At 55.2% G+C, this 22,003-nt stretch overlaps 1 protein-coding gene across 2 annotated transcripts in view; it reads right to left on the bottom strand.

The window, feature by feature from the left end:
* Positions 1–823: 823 nt before the first annotated feature.
* The window catches only part of NCS1 (neuronal calcium sensor 1), a 52,925-nt gene continuing 31,745 nt past the window's right edge, over positions 824–22,003 (bottom strand). The window contains exons 3-9 of one of the 2 annotated variants that reach the window (XR_005835283.1): positions 17,544–17,682; positions 16,297–16,375; positions 15,010–15,098; positions 14,574–14,651; positions 12,430–12,547; positions 7,446–7,482; positions 824–5,226 (exon numbers count right to left, since the gene is read on the bottom strand). Coding sequence is in view for 1 of the 2 variants with exons in the window: in XM_040632070.1 (XP_040488004.1) it covers positions 12,449–12,547; positions 14,574–14,651; positions 15,010–15,098; positions 16,297–16,375; positions 17,544–17,682 (484 nt within the window). In the remaining variant the exon portion in view is untranslated. The remainder of the gene's footprint in view (positions 5,227–7,445; positions 7,483–12,429; positions 12,548–14,573; positions 14,652–15,009; positions 15,099–16,296; positions 16,376–17,543; positions 17,683–22,003) is intronic. The other variant, XM_040632070.1, reaches the window with a different exon arrangement.

Raw genomic sequence — 22,003 nt, 5'->3', positions numbered from 1 at the left:
CTGTTTCCTCAGCAAGCTGGGGAGAGCAAGGACCATCACCTCCTGATTCCTCCTCGCCCCAACCACCCAGCACGTGGAGGGCCCAGCTGTGTGGAGGAAACACTTGCTTACTGGACTAGAGGGGAAGAGGAGGCCCCCCAAGACCCCAGGCTCCAGGCCGAGGGGACCACGGCAGAGGGCAGCCCCACCAACTGCCACATCACGGGGTGCCTTTCTGAGAGCTCCCCCAGGTGGACGATGAGCCTGAACCCCCAGGGAAACGAAGGCAGGAATCCTCTCTAGGACCCGACTGGACGCCTGCAGTGGGAACAGCTCACCAGGGGTTCTCAAAATGCGGTCCCCGGACCCGCAGCATCAGCATGGCCGGCGAACTTGTTAGAAAAGCCAATCCGTAGGCCCAGCCAACTCTGGAAGCAAGGCGGCCGCTCCGGGTGTTCCTCCCACCCCCCCCCCCTTTGAGAACTAGTCCAGGCCCCTCGTCTTGTTTTCACACCATTTAAAATCTTTAGAGAAACTCCTTAGAGACCCCCAGGAGGTGACAGCGGCAGGAATGGACAAGCTGGCTGGGCGTGAGACGTGGGGTGGGGGCTCACCCTGGTGAGCTCTCGGTTCCCTCTGGTGAACCGCACTCCCTGAAATGTTCTGGTTGAATCATTACGCCCAAGGCTCTCATCTTGCACAGTCTGTGTCTTGGGGAAACTGGGCAGACAACACCCAAAGCAAGAGAAAGGGTGTCACAGGAGGAGGAAGAAGCCTAAAAATGAAATGAAAAAGAACAGAAACAGACAAAGCAACAGGTCCACACAAGGGAGGCGAGGACAAGTCAGGAAGCGTGTTTAATTGGCATGACATGGAAGACATACAACAGGACCACGAGAGGAGGCCTGGGCGTGCTACGTGGCCCTTGTCCACCCGAGGGCCTCACCCTGCCCCCACCTGCACCACAGGGCAAGGGCCTGCTTCTTCCCCAGAGACACAAACCAGCGGATTCAGACAGGACAGCACCCCAAAAAGAGGCTCAGAGGGGGTCAGAAAGGCAAACAGAAAGAAAACCACCATAGCCAGGAAACATTGCACTTTTTTTTTTTTTTTTTTTTTTTTTTTTTGTAAGAGTTGCCCAAATTCCTTTACAAAGTTGCAGGTCCCGGGCAGGGGCACCCCGACACCTCAGGCTGCCCCACTGGCCTTCCACCTCTGCCAGGTGCTCTGACCCCTGTGCTCATGCCCGCTGTCGGCTCCTCACTTGGCCCCATGAGGGGGGGCGAGCAGACACCTATTCCCATCTGAGGGACAGAGGAACTGAGCAGGAACGACCTGCCCCGAGTCTCAGAGAAACAGCCAGTCACTGAGTCAGGCTGGGAATGCGTGGCCCTCCGTGGAGCCCTGGGCCCCTGCAAAGACGTAGGGAAAACGGAAGTGTACAGGCTTCGGGGCGAGCGGGGGGGTTCTGCTTTTGTCCCAATTCCGGGCAGTAGACAGAGCCTGAGCCTAGATGCCAAGACAGAAGATGGGACCAGCTGTTTATTCAACAAAAGCCTTTTATTCATTCAAAAATCAACCATTGGGTTTATTCCGCAGATATTAAAAAAATGGGTAGAGGGCAAGGCTTCCCATCACGGTGCCCTTATGCTAATTAACTTGCTATCCCCGCGGGAGAGCTAGAAGAGGGGCATCTGGGAGACACGCTGCCAATAATGCAGGGCTGGGGCCCAGAGCCCGTGTGAGATCGGAGTCCCCTCCTGCGCTCCCCGCTCCCGCTGCCCCCTCCAAGCTCCCGGTTGGCCTGTGGGGTCCCCCACATGCCTTTGCAGCTCCTCGCCACCAGGGGGCGCGTCCGCGTCCCCTTGGATCCCCAGACGCGGAGGCGAGGCTGCGCTGGGACCCGGGTAGCTTTGCGCTGGGCGCAGAGCGGGGCTTTCTCCAGGGAAAGGTTGCCTCTCCCAGGGGACCAGGGCACCCCCAACCTTCCTCCCCTCAGAGAAAAGACAGGTTCCCGAAAGCCCAGGTGTGCCTGTCGTCTAGGAAGTTGGCTGTCAAACTGAAAAGTATTTCAGGGGAAAGGAGGACACACACGTTTGCCTTGACGTTATTCCAGACGTTGCCTGGTTCAGTATTAGGAACGCTGGCATTCTCCTCAGTGCCACCAACATAGTGGGGAGCGGCCGCTGTGAGGAGAAGGCCAGGGCCACTGCTCCTGGGCCAGGGAACGAGGAGCGAGGGTCGGCAGAGGGACGGAGAGCCTGGCCTCCGGTGGGTCTGGAATCCCCAGAGAGCAGCATGTGACCGGCCTGGGCCTCGGGTGGAAATCGCTGCTGGGGACAGAGGCCCACAGCTGCTCAGGATTCCAGATCTAGAGGCCTGGTGAGAGGAGGGGACAGAACTGTCCCTGTTTGGCAACCTCGGACACAAACGGCCAGTGTCCAGCACCCCGCCAGGAAGAAGGCTGGCCCTTCTGGCAGCTCGGGGCTGTCCCAGGCCATGGACCCAAGGGGCGCCTGAGCCATGGCTCCACAGAAGGCCTGCTAAGGCCAAAAGCCGTACCCATGGCTCCAAACCAAAAGGTCAAAGGGCAAGAAGGTGGGAGGAAGGCCTCACAGGCAGATGCTCCGTGGATGCCTGGGAATTGATGCCTGAGCTGGGGGGGAGGGGGATCCACACGCGTAACCCTGGGTGATTCCGAGCTACAGTCACTTTCCGAGATGATGCCTCTAGCATGGGCTGCACGATGGCTCCTCCCCACTGGGCCAGAGACGCAAATCGCGGCTCAGGCAGAAGCCAGAGAAGTCATGTGACATGGGGAAGGGCCCCGCACTCCCCTCCTCCAGCCCCAAGCCACCAAGTCAATCTCCTGCCCTAGGGTCCTAGGTCAGAGCCAGGATCGGGTAGGGAGTCCTGGGGCTCCTGAGCCAGTGGCCTGAGCAGGAAGGTGACCGCAGGGGCCTCGAGGGGCCCAACCTGCAAAGTCGCCTGTGAAAATCAAAGCACTCCCTGTCCCCATGAATCTGGGGACTTACAGTGGAGGTGGAGGACAGCCACAGGCTCTGCTGAGCAAGAAGGGAGTCTGGGACTGGCTGAGCGATCCAGCCAGTGGGAATGGACATGCAAGCCCCGTGCTCTGACGGGGGTCTGTTGGCTGAGGGTTAATTAGCAGACGCTCTGGCCTCCTGGGAAAGTGCAAAGTGAAAACCAAGGACAATTCAAAGTGAGAACCAAGGGCCAGCTTTTCCTCTCCTGGGGCTGGGGTAAGCAAGGAGAGGACAGACTGCTGACTTTGCAAAGAAGCAGGAATTCACGAGTCAGGCCTGGCCCTACATAGTCTGGGAGGCTGCTTCCCATCTCAGAAGCCTTCCTTCGATGAGGGCTAGTTCTGGGGCAAAAAGACAGCTGAAGAGTCCAGGAGGGACCAGGAAGAACTGCAGAGAGAACCAGGTAGGTCATCTGAGCTCACACACCACAACCGGCGGCTGCCCTATCCCCAGAGACTTGTGCCAAGAGACAAAATAGTGACTCAGACAGTTCCCGTGTCTGTTGGGGTCTGGCAAACTTAGCCACAGACCGCAGAATCATAAACTGTAAAAAACCCAGGCTTACAATTATCCAGTGTCAGCATGGAAGGGGACCTTCCAGATCAAGAAGCCCGAGCCTCCTGGCTCTGCACCTGGGGTAGCTGGGGCCCAGAGAGGCCTGGGTCTGCCCACAATCGCAGAGCAGGGACAGCCGCAGGCTCATGGCCTCTGGTCCAAGGTCATCTGACTTTCCCGGTGGCAGTTCTGGGGCCATCCTGTCTCGGTGGCAGGCGGGGTTAGAAGCTTCCTATGAGCACATGTGGACCGTAGGCCCTAGGAGCGACCACTACCGAATGGGATAGCCTGCAGCCCTTCTCTCCTGCCCTCCCTCCCAGCATCTGAGCTGAGAGAGGGCAAGGAAGGAGGATGCCCTGCGGTCTACTGGACAAGGCAGACAGGCAGGCAGAAAAGTAAGTGGGAGAGAACTGAGCGACAATTTCAAAATCCAGCATGGAGGGCGAAGGAGCCCTTCCTTCTGCTCACCTGCTGGCGAAGAGGGTCCTCCTCCCCTTTCCTGAAGAACCCAGCCCTCCCTTGCTGGCTCCCAGGCTCCATGCTGCTGCAAACAGCAAAGCAAGAGTTGAGAAACCAAAAGATGTCCCCTGTTTGTCCTCGGAAAAGATGCTGTGGACCCAGAGGAGGACACGGGATGGGGAGTGTGGACAGGAAGCTGAGAAAAGGGGTTCAAGAGGAGGCATTCGGGCTGCGGGGGGAGGGGAACAGTGCATTAGCCATTTAAGAAACCCACCCTTCCCCCTCTCCAAACATCGAGCACAGTATCTGAAGGAAAAAAAAAAAAAAAGAGAGAGAGAGAAAGAAAAAAAAAGTTTTTTGGCTTCTTGGCCGCTGCAGGCCACCATCCTCCCAAGCGCAGGTGGGCAGGTGGGCGAGGGCGTGCACATGTAAACGAGAGGCCCCGCATCCCTGGGAGCTTTGGACACACGAGGCAGCAGCAACAGTTAACAACCAATAAATAAAAGATATCAATTATATATGTATAAAAAAAACTCACTTTCCCCACAAAAAGCACAATACTGTTATCACAAAAAAATCATCATCCTCATCCTCATCGTGAATCCTCCTAGCCACGCAGGGGGTTTCGCTGCTCGCGGATGGGACAACAAACAACGTTAATCAGGCGGGCCCCCACCCGACGCCCCGAGCGCACCACGGCCGAGGCCGTGACTTCCCGTGGCCTCTCCGGCTGCCAGGACGGCCGAGGCGGGAGGCAGTGTTCTCTGAGGTCAACGGTAGCCTTCTCCCCATCTGTCAGTCTGTACCTTCCAGGACAGAAGGTAGTTTTGTTTTTGTTTTTTTTCTGTTCCAATGTCTGTTTGAAATAAAAAACAAAAGCACACGCGCAGGAGAGCGGGAGGGACCCAGAGGCTGCCGGCAAAGCAGCCGAGTCCTCGGTTTTGCAGCGGGCTAGAGCCTGTTCCGTTTCGTGTTGGTTTCTGGACAAGCAGAGGTGGTTGGCAATTGGAGCCGGTGGCTTCAGGCGGCGGTGGGTGCAGGGCAGGGGGGAGGAGAGCCAGGCCTCATGGTTCCAGGGCAGCCCGGCTGGGTGTGGATGCGGAGAAAGGCTGGGTGGACACAGGAGGGTGGTGTTGGGGCGGAGGTGGCCTCATGGCACGGGAGGAGGCGAGTGGTTCCCAGGCACCTGGAAGGCACAAGGAGGTGAGACAGGCGCAGAGCCGGCTGCCGGGGGCGCACCCCACGGGGCTGCTGGGAGAGTCACTGCAGGGTGCCCCCCACCCGGGGGCAGGGTGGCATTCTGTCGGAAGTCCTACAATTTAATGTGCACACCCTCTGATCCACCCATTGGGCGCTCAGTACGCATCCTTAAGAAATAAATCAGGTGGGGGCGCCTGGGTGGCTCAGTCGGTGGAAGCGTCTGCCTTGGGCTCAGGTCAGGATCCCAGGGTCCTGGGATCAAGTCCTGCATCAGGCTCCCTGCTCTGCGGGGAGCCTGCTTCTCCCTCTCCCTTTGCCTGCTGCTCCCCCTGCTTGTGCTCTCTCTCCCTCTCTCTCTCTCTATGTCAAATAAATGAATAAAATCTTTAAAAAAAAGAGAAAAAAAGAAAGCAAGAAGGGGTTTCCCTCAGGATCATCTGTTATAGCAAAATAAAAAGGGAGGGGGCAGACCCAGTGTCCGCGAGCGGGGAGCTGGTGGGACACACGGGACGCAGCCAGAACATCGCATGATTGGCAACGGCTGGGAACCAACGCATGGCCCGGCCAAGAAGGTCAACGGGATGAGTCACCGAGGAAGCGTACAGAAAAACCACACCAAGGCACCCCTGCACGCCGCCTCAGATGGCTCTCCTCGGACCAAAGGGAAATAACAAGTGTCGGTGAGCGTGGGGCGAAACCAGGACCCCCCCTTGCTGGCAGGGACATAAAACAGCACGGCTGCGTGGGAAACAGCCCGGCGGTTCCTCCAAAAGTCAAACACGGAGTTACGACAGGAGCCAGCATTCCCACTCTTAGGGATATACCGCAAAGAACTGAAAATCGGGACTCGAATCCACGGATGCCCACGTTCACGGCAGCACCGTTCACCGTTGTCTAAAGGTGGAAGCCCCGATGTCCACCCACGGATGAGGACGGGAGGAACAGAACGTGCTCTGTCCATACAGCAGAGCACGACTCGGCCGGAAGAAGGAACCGAGTCCTGACCCGTGCTACAACACGGGCGGACCTGGAAACATGGCGCTGAGTGAAAGGAACCAGACACAAAAGACCACAGATTTCACTTTCGTGAAATGTCCCGGACAGGCAGATCCCTAGAGGCAGAAGGTGGGCTGGGGTCGCGGGGGGCTTAGTCTCAGGGGGGCTGGGGAGAAACTGCTCAGTGGATACGGTGTCTGATTTGGGAGGGATACAGATGTTTTGGAACTAGAGGGAGGGGGTGGTTGTGCCTCGTTGTGAATGTACGAAACGCCACTGAACTGCTCACTTGAAAACGGTTCATTTGAACCCGCCCTTCCCCTCTGGGACAGGGCGCCCTGCGGGCTCAGTCGCGAGAGCGTGCAATTCTTTTTTTTTTTTTTTTAAAGATTTTATTTATTCGACAGAGACAGAGACAGCCAGCGAGAGAGGGAACACAAGCAGGGGGAGTGGGAGAGGAAGAAGCAGGCTCATAATGGAGGAGCCTGATGTGGGGCTCGATCCCAGAACGCCAGGATCACGCCCTGAGCCAAAGGCAGACGCTTAACCGCTGTGCCACCCAGGTGCCCCAAGAGCGTGCAATTCTTGATCTCAGGTTCATGAGTTCAAGCCCCATGTCTGATGTGGAGCCTCCTTAAAATAAATATTTTTTTAAAAACATTCAAAAAGCAGAATGGTTAATTTTATGTTAGGTGAATGTCACCTTGATATAATTTGTAAAAAGGCACGGAGGACCGTCCTGTCCGTTAGCGTGTGCGCCATCCACGGATCCTTCCCGTAACCTGCTCCACTTAAATCCCATGTCCCTGCTCCCCCGACTGCGCGGGCGTGGCCGTCTGATCCAAAAGGGGCCATTTCCCAGACCTGCATGAGGCGACCTGAAAGCATCATCTGGGTCAGTCAGAAGCTAGGTGGCGGCGGCCCTGGAGGAGTAGGAAGGCCCCACGGGACCAGAGTTAGGGTAGCCACCGTGGTGCAGGTGGGGGAAGAGTCACCCAGGGAGAGGCCTGTGTCCTCTCAGCCTTCCGTCCCTGTGCCAACCCTGGGGCATTTGGCTGAGTTTCTAATCACACGCTTTGCCTTCTGTGGCAATCTGTGAACCCTTGCGATCCGCAGTGTTGTGGCGAAAACCACAAACATGATGAAATTCATCAAATGCATTTAAATCCATAAATTCATGATTGTAAAAAAAAAAAAGTCATTGGTCACCTCCAAAGGATGTTAGAAGTCCAACTCATTTTGAAAACTGAAAAGGAAGAAGAATTGAGTTATCTATCCTGCCTTTCCAATTAAAAACTAGGCTTCGGAGTAACCAAATAGTTGACGAGGGGAAGTTTCCCTGTGTAGAAGCAACCGAGCCACCAAAAAAGAAGGACAGGCAGCTTTAGGACGTCACCTACAGAACGAATGAATGAAGCAGTCATCACCAACGGCTGCTGAGGTCACCAGACCTCACAGCTACCTGGTGGACACACGCAGCCCCACTTGAGAGGCGTTCTCGACAAGGCGGACCAAACTGAGCAGCGGGCAAGCCTGGAGATCTAACTGCCCGGTTCTAGGAAGTACAGGGAACCGAAGAACATGTGAGAACCACCACGGGGGCGCAATCCGCAAACCACAGATGGAGGAGACTCGACAGATGACGTTTCTCGCCAGTCAGCAAGCCACAAAGGGAAGGGGAAACATTACCATAAACTTGAGAGGCCTGTCAACCAATTGCAACAGGTGGAATTCATTCAGATTCTGATTCCGATAAACAAAACCCCGTGAGGTAACAGGAGACGGGAATACCAGCTATAGGCTGGGAGGGTATTAAGGCATTAGTATCGATTTTTCTACTATTATGGATTTTGTAAAGGACGGCTATCTTTTAGGAATATATTTTGAAATATTTAGGTATGAAATGATAGAATGTCTTGAATTTGCTTCAAAGGAACCCACTCCAAATGTGTATATCCAGGGTATAGACGGTATAAGATTGGTGGCGAATTGGTGATTCTGAAGGAGGGTGGTCAGTAATGGGATGACACCATTCGCTCCACCACTGCTTGGGAATACAAGGTTTTTTTAAAAATCCAGTTCAAGTTTTCCAGCATCCTAAGCGTCCCACAGCACAGGACTGGGTAAATTATGGCCCAGCTATACGACAGAATATTATGCAGCTATTAAAAACAATGGTCTCGAACCACATTTTTACTGATGTAGAAAACAGGCAGGATCTCAGTTCCTGAGTGACTCAGTGAATTATGTAACAGTAACGTATCTAACGATTATGATACATCAGGAATCTGAGAAGGTGAATCAATCGCAGAAACGATGGAACACAAGTTGGGTAGAATCACCATCCAGCAGGTTCTAGGCCAAGCCTGAGAAAAGGAAGAGGGCAATTTTGGGGAGGAGCTACAGGAAGGTTGTCTGAAAAGCTTGTCGTGGAAATAAAGTAACATCTTCTTGGCTGTCATGTTGCTGGTGAGGCTCAGACGGGTGTCTCCATAAATGGTGTTAAGGAAAGCCCGGGCAGATACAGCATGATGTGAACTTCGTGCCAAGTTGGGTAAAACACGTTAAAAATATCTTTTCTTGGGGGGGCCTGGATGGCTCAGTCAGTTAAGTGTCTGACTCTTGATTTGGGCTCAGGTCACGATCTCGGTGTCATGAGATTGAGCCCTGCATTAGGCTCTGCACTGGGCGTGGAGCCTGCTTGAGATTCTCTCTCTCCCCCTCTCCCTCTGCCCTCCCCACTGCTCGTATCTGCTCTTTCTCTCTCTAAAAAAAAAAAAAATCATGGAATATTACATCAAAAACTGGGGATGTACTGTATGGTGACTAATATAACAAAATAAAAATTATAACACACACACACACACACACACACAACTCTTTTCTTAGTGTTAAGTCTCCAAAAGGAAACATAAATGTTTCCTATAAGTTGTTCATTAAAAAAAAAAAAAAACAGCCAACAACATATGGTTATGAACTCATTGTTGCTGAGGAAATACAAACACATATGTGTTCACAGAAAACTGTAAGGCAGAAACAATTAGGGTGATTGAAAAATAATCACACACCATAAAGAAATTAGTGACACCGTGTGAGTTTTTCTGGAGGGGCGGATATATCAAGAACCTATGTTTGTACCACTTTTTCCACAGCCTGCGGGACACAAAGCAGCACGTCACAGGACAGCTGCCACGGAGGCCACTGGTGGTAATGCAAAATAAACCTCTGGGAAATGAGACAATGGACCATATGCGCCGTGGGACCCAGAGCCACATACCGAGTGCTTCTGAAATCAGAGAAATAACTACGATGGTTCCTTTAGAAATTGGTTTGATTGTATATCCCCATGTGACCCAGTTCCTGAGTATTAAGTTTTTGTGAGTGTTCGATTCCTTTTGAATCACCCTGGACCCAAAATGCTCCCAGTGGTTATATCTGGGTTATACGTGAAGGTTTTTAAAAATAAACTTTTTGTGTTCTGTTTCAACATATTGGCTAAGGTCTCCTCCAGGGAAAGGATTTCTTGTGGAAGACCATCAACAGCAGCAGCCTCAGAAACTTCGGAACGGCACAAGCACCCGGAAATAAAGTATCAGCAAATCAAATCTGATGATACATAAAAGGCTAACAGACCTAGTGGAAGTGGAGTCTATTCTAAGAGTGCAAGGGTGGCTTAGCATTCAAAATCCAATCCGTGTTATTCACCAGGTTAACACCCAAAAAAGGAGAAAAGTCATATAAGCATCCTGGTAGATACAGAAATTTTTTTTTTATAAAACTCCACACTCTTCATGATTTTTTAAAAAAATGACTCCTAGGTGGGGCCCTTGGCTGGTTCAGTTGGAAGAGCACGGGACTCTTGATCTCGGGGTTGTGAGTTCGAGACCCACGTTGGGAGTAGCAATTACTTAAAATAAATAAACATAAATAAAAAACAACGCATGGTGAACTAGAAAGGAAACTTTCTAAATCTGACAAAACCTATCAACAGAAGACCTATACCAGACACTCTAATAATAATTATTGAATTAATTATAAATTAATCTAACTAATAGTGGATTATTGAAAGCTGTCCCCCAAGACCAAGAGTGAGACAAAAATGTTCACCATTGCTACTCCTAAGTGACACTGCTCTGGAGGGCCCAGCCAGTGTGAGGAAGCAGGACAAAGAAACAGATAGTGGAAGGACAGGAGAGGAAGAAATAAAGCATAGACAGCCCCAAAGAATTGAAGGTAGATTCTTGGATTTGATAAGTGATGTTAGCAGGACCATTAGATATATCATCAATAAACAAAAACCAGCTGAATTTCTAGAAACCAAAAATAAATGAGTAATACAATTTTAAAAAAAACACCGAATATCAAGGAATAGATCTATCATAAGATGTGAAAGACCTTTTAGCTGAAATCAATAAAACGTCCCAGAGGAATAATTTGAAAGACTTAAATAAATGGATATACCATTTTCATGGATTAGAACACTCCACACAACAAAAATGCCAATTCTCCCCCAAACTCAACTGTAGAATCAACTCAATCCCAATCAAAATCCCACTGTGTGTATGTGTGTGTGTAGAATGGATACATGGATTCTAAAATCTATATAGAAATGCACACTGGGGTGCCTGGGTGGCTCAGTCGTTAAACGTCTGCCTTCGGCCCAGGGCATGATCCCAGGATCCCCGCATCGGGTTCCCTGGTCCGCTGGGAAGCCTGCTTCTTCCTCTCCCACTCTCCCTGCTTGTGTTCCCTCTCTCGCTGGCTGTCTCTCTCTGTCAAATAAATAAATAAAATCTTAAAAAAAAAAAAAAGAAAGAAATGCACATAGCCTAATGTAGCCAATGTACTCCTAAAAAAAGTGATGAGGGGTCACTTCCAAGATTAGATTATGAAAAGATGGATACCTGCATCTCGGGTTCTCGTTCCCCTCCCTCCTGGGAAGCTCACCCTGACGGAAGCCAGCGGCCCTGTGCAGAAGTCCGCAGAGAGGACTAAGGCTGCTGATCCAAATGAGTGAGCTTGGAAGTGGGTGCCCCCCGGCCAAGCCTTCAGATGACACCGCGGCCCTGGCCAGCAGCTGAGGATTATTTGGGTTACCTGAGGCTGAGCAGTTTCCCGGGACTTGGGACTTCCGGTGCTAAATCTGGGACAGTCCTGGGCAAACAGGGATGGCTGGTCACCTTGCTGACAGCCTGACTACATCCTCAGGAGAGACTTCAAGCCCAAGGCCCCCAGCCAAGCTGTGCCCAAATTCCTGATGTCTGTTCTTTTCAGCAGCTGTTTTGAGGTAACCCAGCATTCCACAACAGATATTTAAGATGGCACTTCCCAAAAGGATGACGTACATATGACCAGGTACCCGACATCCGTACGCACGGGAGAAAGGCAAATTAAAATTACGAGCCTTCACGACACACCCACCAAAATGTGTTAAATGTAAAAGACAGAGAATATCCAGTGTTGGCAGGGCTGTGGAGCAACTGGAACTCTGAGGCAGGGCTGGGGGGGGGGGTCTAAGATGGGAGGGGGTGCAAACGGGAAGACTCGAGTGGTCTCTAGTGAATCCGAACACACACGTATCCCACAATCCTCCTCAGATACACACCAGGGGAACGCATCGTTCCTCCACCAGAAGGCACATTCAAGAATGACATTGGGGTGATCAACACCCCCATTCCTCACACACAGCACGGAGGACGGAACAGAGAGGAGGCAGAAAAAAGAGGTAGGGGAGAATCAGGAAGAAAAAGGGAGACAGTCCTCTCCCGGCCACAGAGGCCTTTCTGGGCGCTATGGCTCAGCACTTCCAGCAAATTCGACTGGATAAAACCAGAAACCATATCTGAGCTACTGAGCAGGAGAGCCGGGGCTCGGGGCTTCCACAGGCCACACGTGGAGGCCGTGCGCAGCCCTTGCTCCCCACCGTCCCCCAACAACTGTGCTTTTCAAAGCGTTTCCAATTCAGGGAAACTTCTACTTAAGCAAACTCTCGGGCTGAATCTGGGAATATAAAAATAACAAAAATAGAGGGGCTGTAGCTGATGAGAAGCCTACCTCCAGGCCACCTCCTACCAGCTGAGCTCCAGCGGGGCACACCCCAAGGACTGCCAGGAGACCCAGCAAATCCTAAGCGTCCTGGGACTGGCTTTCCCCCGCTGCCCCAACCCCAAGCCCCAGGTTCCCCTCCACTCACCCCGGCTCTGGGCCCTGGACTATACCAGCCCGTCATAGAGGGACAGCGCCTGCACGATGGAGGGGTCTGCCTTCGATCCTTCCTGGAACTCCTGCAGGGTCAGCTTCCCGTCAGCATTCTGCAAGCAGAGAGAGGTGGCTGAAGGTGGGGGGACAACCAGCCTCCTAGGATAGGGGGCTCTGGCCTGGACCCCGGACACCCGTTCCCCAAGCCCATCCCAGGCCTGGCCAGGAGAGAGCTTCCAAAGTTAGGTCTGGAAGGAGGCGGTGAGGCTCGCTAGGTAGGAGGAGTCAGGCGGCAGAGAGACCAGGGCACTTCCTGGCAAGGTGACCTTGGGCCCCTAACTCCATACTTACCATGAGCACTGCAATGAATTCCCATAAATGGCGGTTAATCCCCAGGGGCTGAGAGCCCACTGCATTTCTCTGCAGTCACTCTTGCAAGGGCACTTCACCCAGTCCCAGAGCAGCCTACACCAGACGCCAGGAGCCCGAGCAGAGCTCACGAAGAAGGACTTGAGTGGGCCTCTCAGGGTAGCAGTGAGTTGGGCCAGAACCCCTGCCCTGAGCATCTCTCAACGAAACCCGTGAGACCCCCCCACCCCCCAAAAAAGGGCCCAGAGAGGTGGCTCACTGCAGGCCCTGAGCTTGCTCCGTGTCTCATGCTTGGTCTCATGGGCTCCTCACGGCCGCCCTAAGAAGGGGTGCTGCTTTTATCCCCCTTTTGCTGGCAAGGAAACTGAGGCTCGGTCACCACCCCAGAGCCCCATGGCTAGTCACTGGGGAAGGCAGAATTTACACCAGTCTGGGTGGGTGGTGTGCTCTGTGTCCCTAAATAAAGGAGGTATGACTCAGGGAGCTTTAAGGAGTGTGTGGCCTTGGCATTAAACAGCATCCGACCACCCTGTGACAAAGGCAGTATCCGTCACTCACACGCCGTGGGAGCGTCTTTCCACCATCGCCGAGAAACCAGCACAGTCTGAACCTAGAGGTCTTCACCGCCTCTCTGCCAGGTGCTGATCTCAGGCTCCAAGCTTTCAGGGCAAGCACCTGGATCCTGCCAGAACGTACCAACAAGCCCACTGCCAGGGCGCCTGGCTGGTTCAGTCGGTGAAACGTCTGCTTCAGCTCAGGTCGTGATCCCAGGGTCCTGGGATCGAGCCCCGCATCGGGTTCCTTGCTCAGCGAGGAAACTGTTTCTCCCTCTCCCACTCCCCTGCTTGTGCTTTCTCTCTCGCTCTCTCTCTATATATAGATAATAGCTATCTATATCTATATCTATATGTGTCTGTCAAATAAATAAATAAAACCTTAAAAAAAATAAGCCCACTGTCACCGTAATTTGTGTTCTTTGCCTTAAAACAAGCAATATCGGGTTGACCTACCATCACCATATCAAATTTCCAATAAAAAACAAAGTTATTTTACTTAAAAAAAAAAAAAAGTTTGATATAAACAAGGATTTCTTAACCTGGGGTCTGTGGCCAGAATGCAGCAGGTCTGTAAACTTAGACGGGAAAAAAACGAGGTCTTTCTATTCACTAACTTCTAACTGAAAGTTAGCTTTTCCGTCCACAATGATGGTAGCTGACAATGCCCGAGAGAACCAGCAGCACCCGTGACCTGTGTCGACCGTGGGGGTCACGGGCAATGTCACAGCACATCACCGCGACTGCAGGTGCCATGTACGCCTGTCACCACTTGGAAACAGGGGGGTGGTGACACCCACCGCCACACCTTCTTATTTAATGTGTTCGTGAAGAAGCTTCCAGAATGCCACAGCGCAAATTCTCTTTAAAAAATATTTTGATGGCTGTATTCCAAAATCTTTAGCTTCCTTTCTGATCCTATACATTTGATTGGATGCGCTGATGCCGTTACTCTGAGACGCCCAGAGACTTCTCCAGGACGTCAAAGGGGTCCACGTCAAGAAGTCAAAACAGTTAAGAACCTAAGCCGGGGAAAGACGAAGTATTGGCTAAACTTATTTAAAACTCTGGACGTTTGACGGGGACGTCTGATGGCTCGCGACCTGCACTGGACATCCCTGCATCTCGAGGGTCTGTGCGGCCCACCCACTGGGGCCCAGGGCCTGGCTCCCACACCTCAGCTCCCTGGTCAAGAAGCAGCCTCACCCAAGCTCACCTTGTCCATCATGGCGAAGATCCGGTCCACCCTCTTCTCGGGGGTGTTCTCCTCCTCGGGGAGCTCCACGGTGTTCCCCTGCCACAGAGAGACAAGGTAGGCGGTGGGCTCCCGGCACTCCGGGCTTTGAGGTGCTGGCTAAAAACCCGCCCCCCAGATCTGGGCAGGTTCCAGATGCGGACCACTCTTCCTCCCACTCCCCACCCCACCCCTGCCCTCTCTGCCTTCTGCTCTAGAATATTCTGCCCCCGTCAGCCCCACTGTCACCCCAGCCACTGTCCACATCGCAGATGCACACAGTGACCCTTCTCCTGGCCAACTCTCACCCCGGGCGGGAGAGCGGTTATGGGAGCAGGCTCCCTGGAGGCCGACCAGATCCTGCCCCTAAATGGGACACCCCTCCTGCCTCTCCTACCCCATAGGACCCAGGCCTCACCACCATCTGATAAATGGCGTCCACAATGTCCAGCATCTCGTTCCTGGTGATGTAGCCGTCGTTGTCCAGGTCGTACAGCTTGAAGGCCCCTGTGATCAAGCAGCGGGGCGGAGTCACCCCCTCTGCCACGCTCCACCCCCAGCCCCTCAACATGCGGGGGAGCCCCATTACTCATCCACAACAAGGATTCACATCAGGACAAAGAGGGATGGACAGACAGACACACACACACATTGACACAGGTACCATTTCAACTAGGGATTTTAAAAAAACTGAAGGTAAAGAGGAGGGGGCTCTGGGTCTGCAGAGCAGGGGCTGAGGCTCGGGGGGGGGTCAGGAGGAAGCCCTAATGAGACCCTCTCCCTCCGCCCCCCAGTCTCCACCTCCTCTCCACTCACTCCCCTCCCACGCAGCTTCCTGCTATGGTCAACTTAGAAAATAAAATAATATGCCACAGATAGGGGTGGGGGGGTAGCTTTTACACGAATAAAATTCTCCTTTATTCCTAAAAAAAAAAGAAAGAAAGAGAATCTGCTGGGTTTTCTAGCTGCCAACGCAATGCGGTATAAAGGTCCAGGAAAGCAGTGAATTCGGGCTCAACGGTTTCCACCCTCTCTCCAGACCCCCTTTTGCCCCCACCCGTGGTCCAGCATGGGCCTGCCCGCTCTGCCCTGCGGCCTCGCAATGCTGTTCCCTTGTTCCGCACACCCTCTTCCCTCCTCGCGCCCGGGGCCCGCTCGCCCCCTGCCTGGCTCAGCACCTGACCCTTCACAGAGCCAGTGGCTCTCCTGGCTGCTCACCCACCCTTTCCCGCCTCGGCTGCAGTTTTATGGGATTTTTCCAAATCATGTCCCCTTGCTAGACTGCCAGCCAGGAGAGCGGGCGCCTGCCTATCCGAGTCTCCCGCGGCTTCCTGGCCTGCTGGGCGGCACGGACTGTGGCCGTGACCTGTGGGTATCCGCTGGGTGAGCGAGTGAGTCAGTGCACGAATGAGACCTGTCATCAACACAGCAGCGTCCCAAGAGGGGCTGCCAGCACTGGAACCCGGTCTTTTAATGCAAAGCGACACTACCCGTCTACACCTGTTGGCCACCCCATCTGTCCACCCTGCCTCAGTAAGCCGTATTCCTCCTACACGGCCACCCCAGGGAAGCTCCTCTGACCTGGAAAGGCAGGACATCTGTGCCATCGCTCAGCCCTGGAATGACAACCTGGCGCAGCTACCTGGGCTCCCTCCAGCCTGGGCCCCACCAGGTGCTGCCTACAGAACCCACGGACAGGACTTACACCGAAGCTTCTCGTCCAGGGTTCCCCTTGAGGTCACCGACAGCGCCTGGATGAACTCAGAGAACTCGATCCGCCCGTCCTGACAGGAGAGAGGGGCAGGGTGGCCTCAGTCAGTACCGGGGCTCTGGTCAGGCTGGGCCTTGGATGCGTGATGGGCAGCGGGCACCAGATACCCATGGCCGATGGATGGACACCCAAGTGGAGAGGGTCGGAGACAGGGGACAAGGAATGGAGTGGGGGGGTAGGATTACAGATGGATTGCAGGAGGGACAGAAGAAGGAGTGAGGCTAAAGGCAGAGCCCAACTCCACATCTGATGGGAGAAAGAGCCAGAAGGCACCTCGCGCACATGCACACCCTCTCTGGGCAAGGGCCAGCTGGAAATCTCCTTTCTCCTTGGCCTAGAACTGCAGGCTCTGATTTTGAGGAGGGCAGGGCTCTAGATGGTTTAATCCCACCTGTTCGTTTTGCAAATAGGGAAACTGAGGCCTGGGGAGGGCAGAGCTCTTCCCAGAGCCAGGCAGCGTGACTGTCAGCCCGAGGATACTTGGGGAGAAAGCCAGGGTGTGACAGCACAGAAACAGTCGAGTGCCCAACAGTCCAGAGCGTGAAAACAAGTTACAGTAAATCCACCGTGAATGTGAGGAAGCCTGGAAAAACGCAGGCGTGGGACAGAGTGCTGAGGACTGTGGGCGCCCTGACAGCAGATATGCCAACTGTCGGCACGGCCACCGCCAGGAGGGCACACATGCAACAACACAGATGAGCCTTGAAAACATGATGCGAAAGGAGCCAGGCATGAAAGATCCCATACTGTGTGACGCTCAGGGCCTCAGTTTCCCCATCTGCAAAATGGGGGTGTTAAAAGGACATTCCCCACAGGTAGTTGGTTGTAAAGCCTCACTCAAAACAATCCACGTGAAAAGCTGAGCATGGAGTCCGTGTTCAGTCAAGGCCAGTGAGGATTCTAAATCCGGTTATTATCCCTGCAGGCCTTTGCATTCTGTGCTTGTAAGAAAAAGGTCAAGGTATACATACGTGCACGTGTGTACTTGCACACATACGTGTGCGTACACGTGGAGCACATGCAAGTGCATGCATCGCAGACGTGTGTGCACGTTCATGTGCGTGTGCGTGCGTGTGCACACGTGTGTGTGGAACGCCGGCAGGAGAGCACGGGGTGGAGATGCACCTGCAGGAGGGAGGAGACCCTGGGCCGGGCGCAGGCCCCGTCCACCCCCAGCTCACCTTGTTTTCGTCAAAGACGTTGAAAACAAACGTGGCGAACTTAGTAGGGTCTCCGAATGGGAAGAACTGCTTATAGATTTTCTGGAAGCCTGCAGCATCCAGCTGCCCGCTGGGGCAGTCCTTGATGAAGCCTTTGTACCTGGATGTAGCAGATCAGGAGAGAGAGGGTGAAGGAGGCGCCGACATCACCCACCAGCCAGCAGCTCCTGCCCAGCGCCCCAGAAGGCGGTGAATCCTGGTTCAAAGAGGCGGTGCCCCATGCGGGTGTTGGGCACAGGCCTGGACATCCCAGCGGGGGCTCATCCCACCTCTGCCTCTGACTAGCTGTGTGACCTGGGACAGGTGACTGCAGCTCTCTGAGCCGCATCCGTACAAGGGGGATCAGAGTCGCCATGAGAATGAACACTGCGCATAGCGCTCGAGGCCCCCTAGCCCTGCCCCCCACGCGGTGGGGCTGGAACGAAACTGACACGAACCGGCTCCCCAAAGTGGCACTTGTACACCAGGAGCTCCCGCCTCCCCCACCTTCTCCACTGAGCCCCTCCCGGCACCACAGAGTGGGCAGAGCCACCATATGGGGCCAGCAGCTGGCTCCTCCCACATGCCTGCACCCCCCTACCAGTAGGCACCCCCCTCCCCCACCTCTGTTCCCAGGGATCTGCACGGACAGACACGGGAGCAGGGCAGCGAGCTCAGAGGGCGCCCTGGTTTATTCCAACCAGACTCGTCGGCCCCGCGTTCCCAGGGCCCAGCTCCGGGTCCTGCAGACACGCGGCTCGCTGATGACAGCGTGGCTTTGTACTCCGAATCCCAGCTTTGCCACGTGCTGGCTGGGCAAGCTTGGGCAAGTGCCTTCCCCTCGCTGAGCCTCAATCCCCTCATCCACAAAAGGGGACGGACGGCTCTCACAGCTCTCAGATCAGATGAGATGGTGATGTAACATACTTACCCCAGCGCTGGGCATGAGAAATCATCAATAGCGCGATCCTGAGCATTATTAACTCGGATGAGTTGTTGTAAAGCAATTCATGAGTCGGCTCCTGTGTGTAGCCTAGCAACCCAGCTGGGGGAGGGTTCCTTGGAGGAGGAGGGCTCCCGGCATAAAGGGAAGCAAGCGAGGGATCAGCCATTATCTGCTCCCAGCCCTTAGCTCTCCAGCCCCGCGCGGCAAACCCATCCTCCTGCGCTGCCCACGGTGGCCGGTGGGCAAGGCTACAGTGAGGCCCATTTGAGGGATGAGGAAGCCGAGGCTCAGGACGGCGACTCGCACGTCCTCGCAACCCGGACTGGAGCTGAGACGGGGGTCGAAGGCGAACCCCGAAGAGACCAGATGCTCAGACACACCGGGGTCGCTGAGACTTTCACCTGCCCCGTTGTTCTGTTCTGATGGAGACCCTCGTGTCCAGGGAGGGGACTCCGGGCACCCCATGTGTGGCCCCACGAGGTGGCACCGTGGCCAGGGCCCCACTCATAGAGGGAGCGTGTGGAGAAGCTGCTGTCCTCCTACCCCCAGGGAACAATCTAAGGAGCCTCGGGAGACACCGCACGCACAAGGACCTAAGGGACACGAAGAACACTCGGGGATTACAGCCTCACAACTGAGATCAGATGTTAACAAGCAAATGAGACTCTTGCTAACACATCAGAGGCTCCTCAGGGACGAGCGTTGCTGGGGCGGCGCAGGGGAGGCCGGAAGATGGAATGGGGTGGGGGGCTTCACGCCTGGGGCCTGGCTGGAGTGGGTGCCCAGAGCCAAGAGGAGGCTGTGAAAGAGGCCAGGCCTCCGGGCCCTCCGCCCTGCCTCTGGGCACCTCGAGGGAGCAGAGGCCCAGGGAGGCCAGGTCCCTGCCCAGTAACCAGATGGCTGCCCCATCGCACCCTCCCCCCCGCCCCGACCTCTGACAACAGCCCCATGCTCCGGCACTGAGCTCAGCCTTCGTGGCTGTTCCTCGTGAGTCCTCTGCCCTGCATGGCAGGTCCAGTGATGCCAGGGTTCCCATTTGAGGCAGGAGGTTGGGTGCCCCTCCCACCGCTGGTACCAGGAAGGGACCCAGCCCCTTGCTGGTCCTTCCCCTAAACTCTTCCCAGCGGGGCGCTCTGGGTCCAAACTTTATACCCGGGCAGGATGCACAGCCACGGAGAAGGAGCGTTTCAGGGACAAGACCTGGTCCAAGACCTCAGGCTCCCTGGCCAAGACAGGTCCCTGCGCTGGAGGAGGGGCCGTGCCTGGTGCAGGGACCGGATGGTCCGTGTGGGGGCAGGCTCCACCGTCCCCACAGCACTCTGGAGGCCAGAGTGGGGGCCTCCCCCGCTCCGAGCTTCTCATTTCCCCACAATGGATGCATGTTACTTAAGTGATCCGCGGAGACAGTTAAAAACAATAAAGAGAAGACAAAAGCCTCTCCGGAGGGTCCCTTGGGTGGCTCCCAGGGGGGCCAGCTCTTGGAGGGGAAGGCGGTTAGCTCAGCAGCAGGAGCCCTCGGTGCAGAGAGCAGCTGCGTGAGCCCGCAGTGGGGGCGCCGCAGTGGTAACTGGGTGGCACGTGGGGCACAGGGCTCAGTGGGGAGCCTTCGGGGGGGCTTGTCCGGTTCCCCCTGCAGAGGCTGTCACGGGAGGGCCCCAGGAAGCCCACCTCCAGGGGGCAATGCCAATTAGGGGCTGACCTGGCCCGATGGCCCAGCCTCCTCCTGCCAGGCACCTCCCTATTCCACACCCAACCACACTTTCTAGAACTTGCCATACGATCTGTAGCCTCCAGGCCTTGGTACCTCCAAGTCCCTCTGCCTGCAAAACATACGTCTTCCTTCTCTTCATTGGGCTAATCCACTCACCTACCACTGCCAAGTCCCAGCCTACATGGCACTGCTCCCAGGAACGCTGGCTAGGCCCCCAGAGCCTCACAGGCTCCTCTGCTCCCTCACCCCTTGGAAGACCCCAGCACGCCGTATCCTGTTTGTCTCCAGGCTGTGTCCCCGTCCGACTGTAACCTTCCCGACGCAGCAGTGCCCCATGCCCGGCACAGGCCCTGGTGCACAATGTGGGCTCAGTAAATGTTTCTCCAAGGAGATGGATGGATGGATGGATGGATGGATGGAAGGAAGGAAGGAAGGAAGGATGGATGGTTGGGCATACAAACTGCCAGACAGGGACAGAGGGAGCGGAAGCCCAGGCATCCAGTGTCTTCTCCCTGAGCCCCGAGGACCCTGGCCAGAACCTGAGGGCTTCCTTCAGACGGCTAGGGAACCACAGATGTCTCCCCACCCCTCTGTGGATTGGCAGGGAACTGGGTGCCCAGAGAGGGCAAGAGACTGGCTCAAGGTCACACAGCATGTTAGCAGCAGGATCAGGGCTCAGACCCAGGTCTCTTGCCTCCTGGGTTCCCACGTCAGCTGCCCCTCCTCCAGCCAGGCAGAAACACGGCCGCATAAACGCATGGTGAAGCCGTGCTCCCCAAACACTGTCCACCCCACTGTTCCTCATCAGAAGGTGGGGGCACCCTGCCTCGCCGGAGCAGAGATGGGGGAGCTGTCCCTGACACCCCCATTACCCCAGACCCCTACTTCACCCTGTGAGTTGTCACAGCTCTGAGGCCGGGACTTTACACCGCGGTCCAGTCCCGAGGTGCAGCCCCTCCTCCAGTGGCTGGCTGAGCCAGGACACCCCGTGCCAGGCACACGCCCCCCTCCCCACTGCCGGCACCCGAGGGGGTGCTGCTGCCTCATAATGAAGTTCCTGTCCAGGACTTCTGTCCCCAGGATAACTGCCGTGACTCCATCCCGCACCCAGGGCCCAGGCCTCAGGTTCCAACAGGCCCGGGTCTCTCCCGCTCTCCTTCAGACACGCAGCCGCCAGAAAAGCTGCTCCAGGAGCCCGGGCCCTGGGCGCCACGCCTGGCCCTGTCCTGTCTCGCTGTGCAAGGGACCCCAACGGAGCCCTTCCCTGCAATGCGCCTCAGTTTCCCTGCTGGTAAGATAAGTGACTCAGACCAGCTCCGGGCTCAGGGTCCCCCACCCCCGCGCCTCTGGCATTTGGGGTTGGATGATTCTCGGTGGGGGGCCTGTCCCACGTCCTTGGGCTCCAACTGCTAGATGTCCGTAGCACCTGCCCCCAAGTTAGGACAACCAGAAGTGTCACCGGACAGGGCCAAATGTCCCCTGGGAGCGGAACCACTCCCGCTGAGAACCACTGAACTAGATGGCCCCTGGGAAGCCCATGAGCTTGAGGGGGTCTACTGCAAGGGTCTTCGGTGCTTCCGGGCAACAGCCGCCACTGGGGGCCCACTGAGAGCCAGGCGGATGGCTCCGTACTTTCCAGGCACAATTTCACCCCATGGTCCCACTGAGCCCAGGAGACAAGGACGACTATGCCCATTTTACAGATGGGGAAACCAAGGCTAGGGAAGGTTACGTCTTGCCCTGGCTCAGGGCCTTCACTCAGCACACCTTCTCTTCAGTCCGCTC

The sequence above is a fragment of the Ursus maritimus genome, unplaced genomic scaffold (genome assembly GCF_017311325.1).
Source record: "Ursus maritimus isolate PB19 unplaced genomic scaffold, ASM1731132v1 scaffold_17, whole genome shotgun sequence".
NCBI classification, from domain to species: Eukaryota; Metazoa; Chordata; class Mammalia; order Carnivora; family Ursidae; genus Ursus; species Ursus maritimus.
This window is presented reverse-complemented; position numbering and strand designations above follow the sequence as displayed.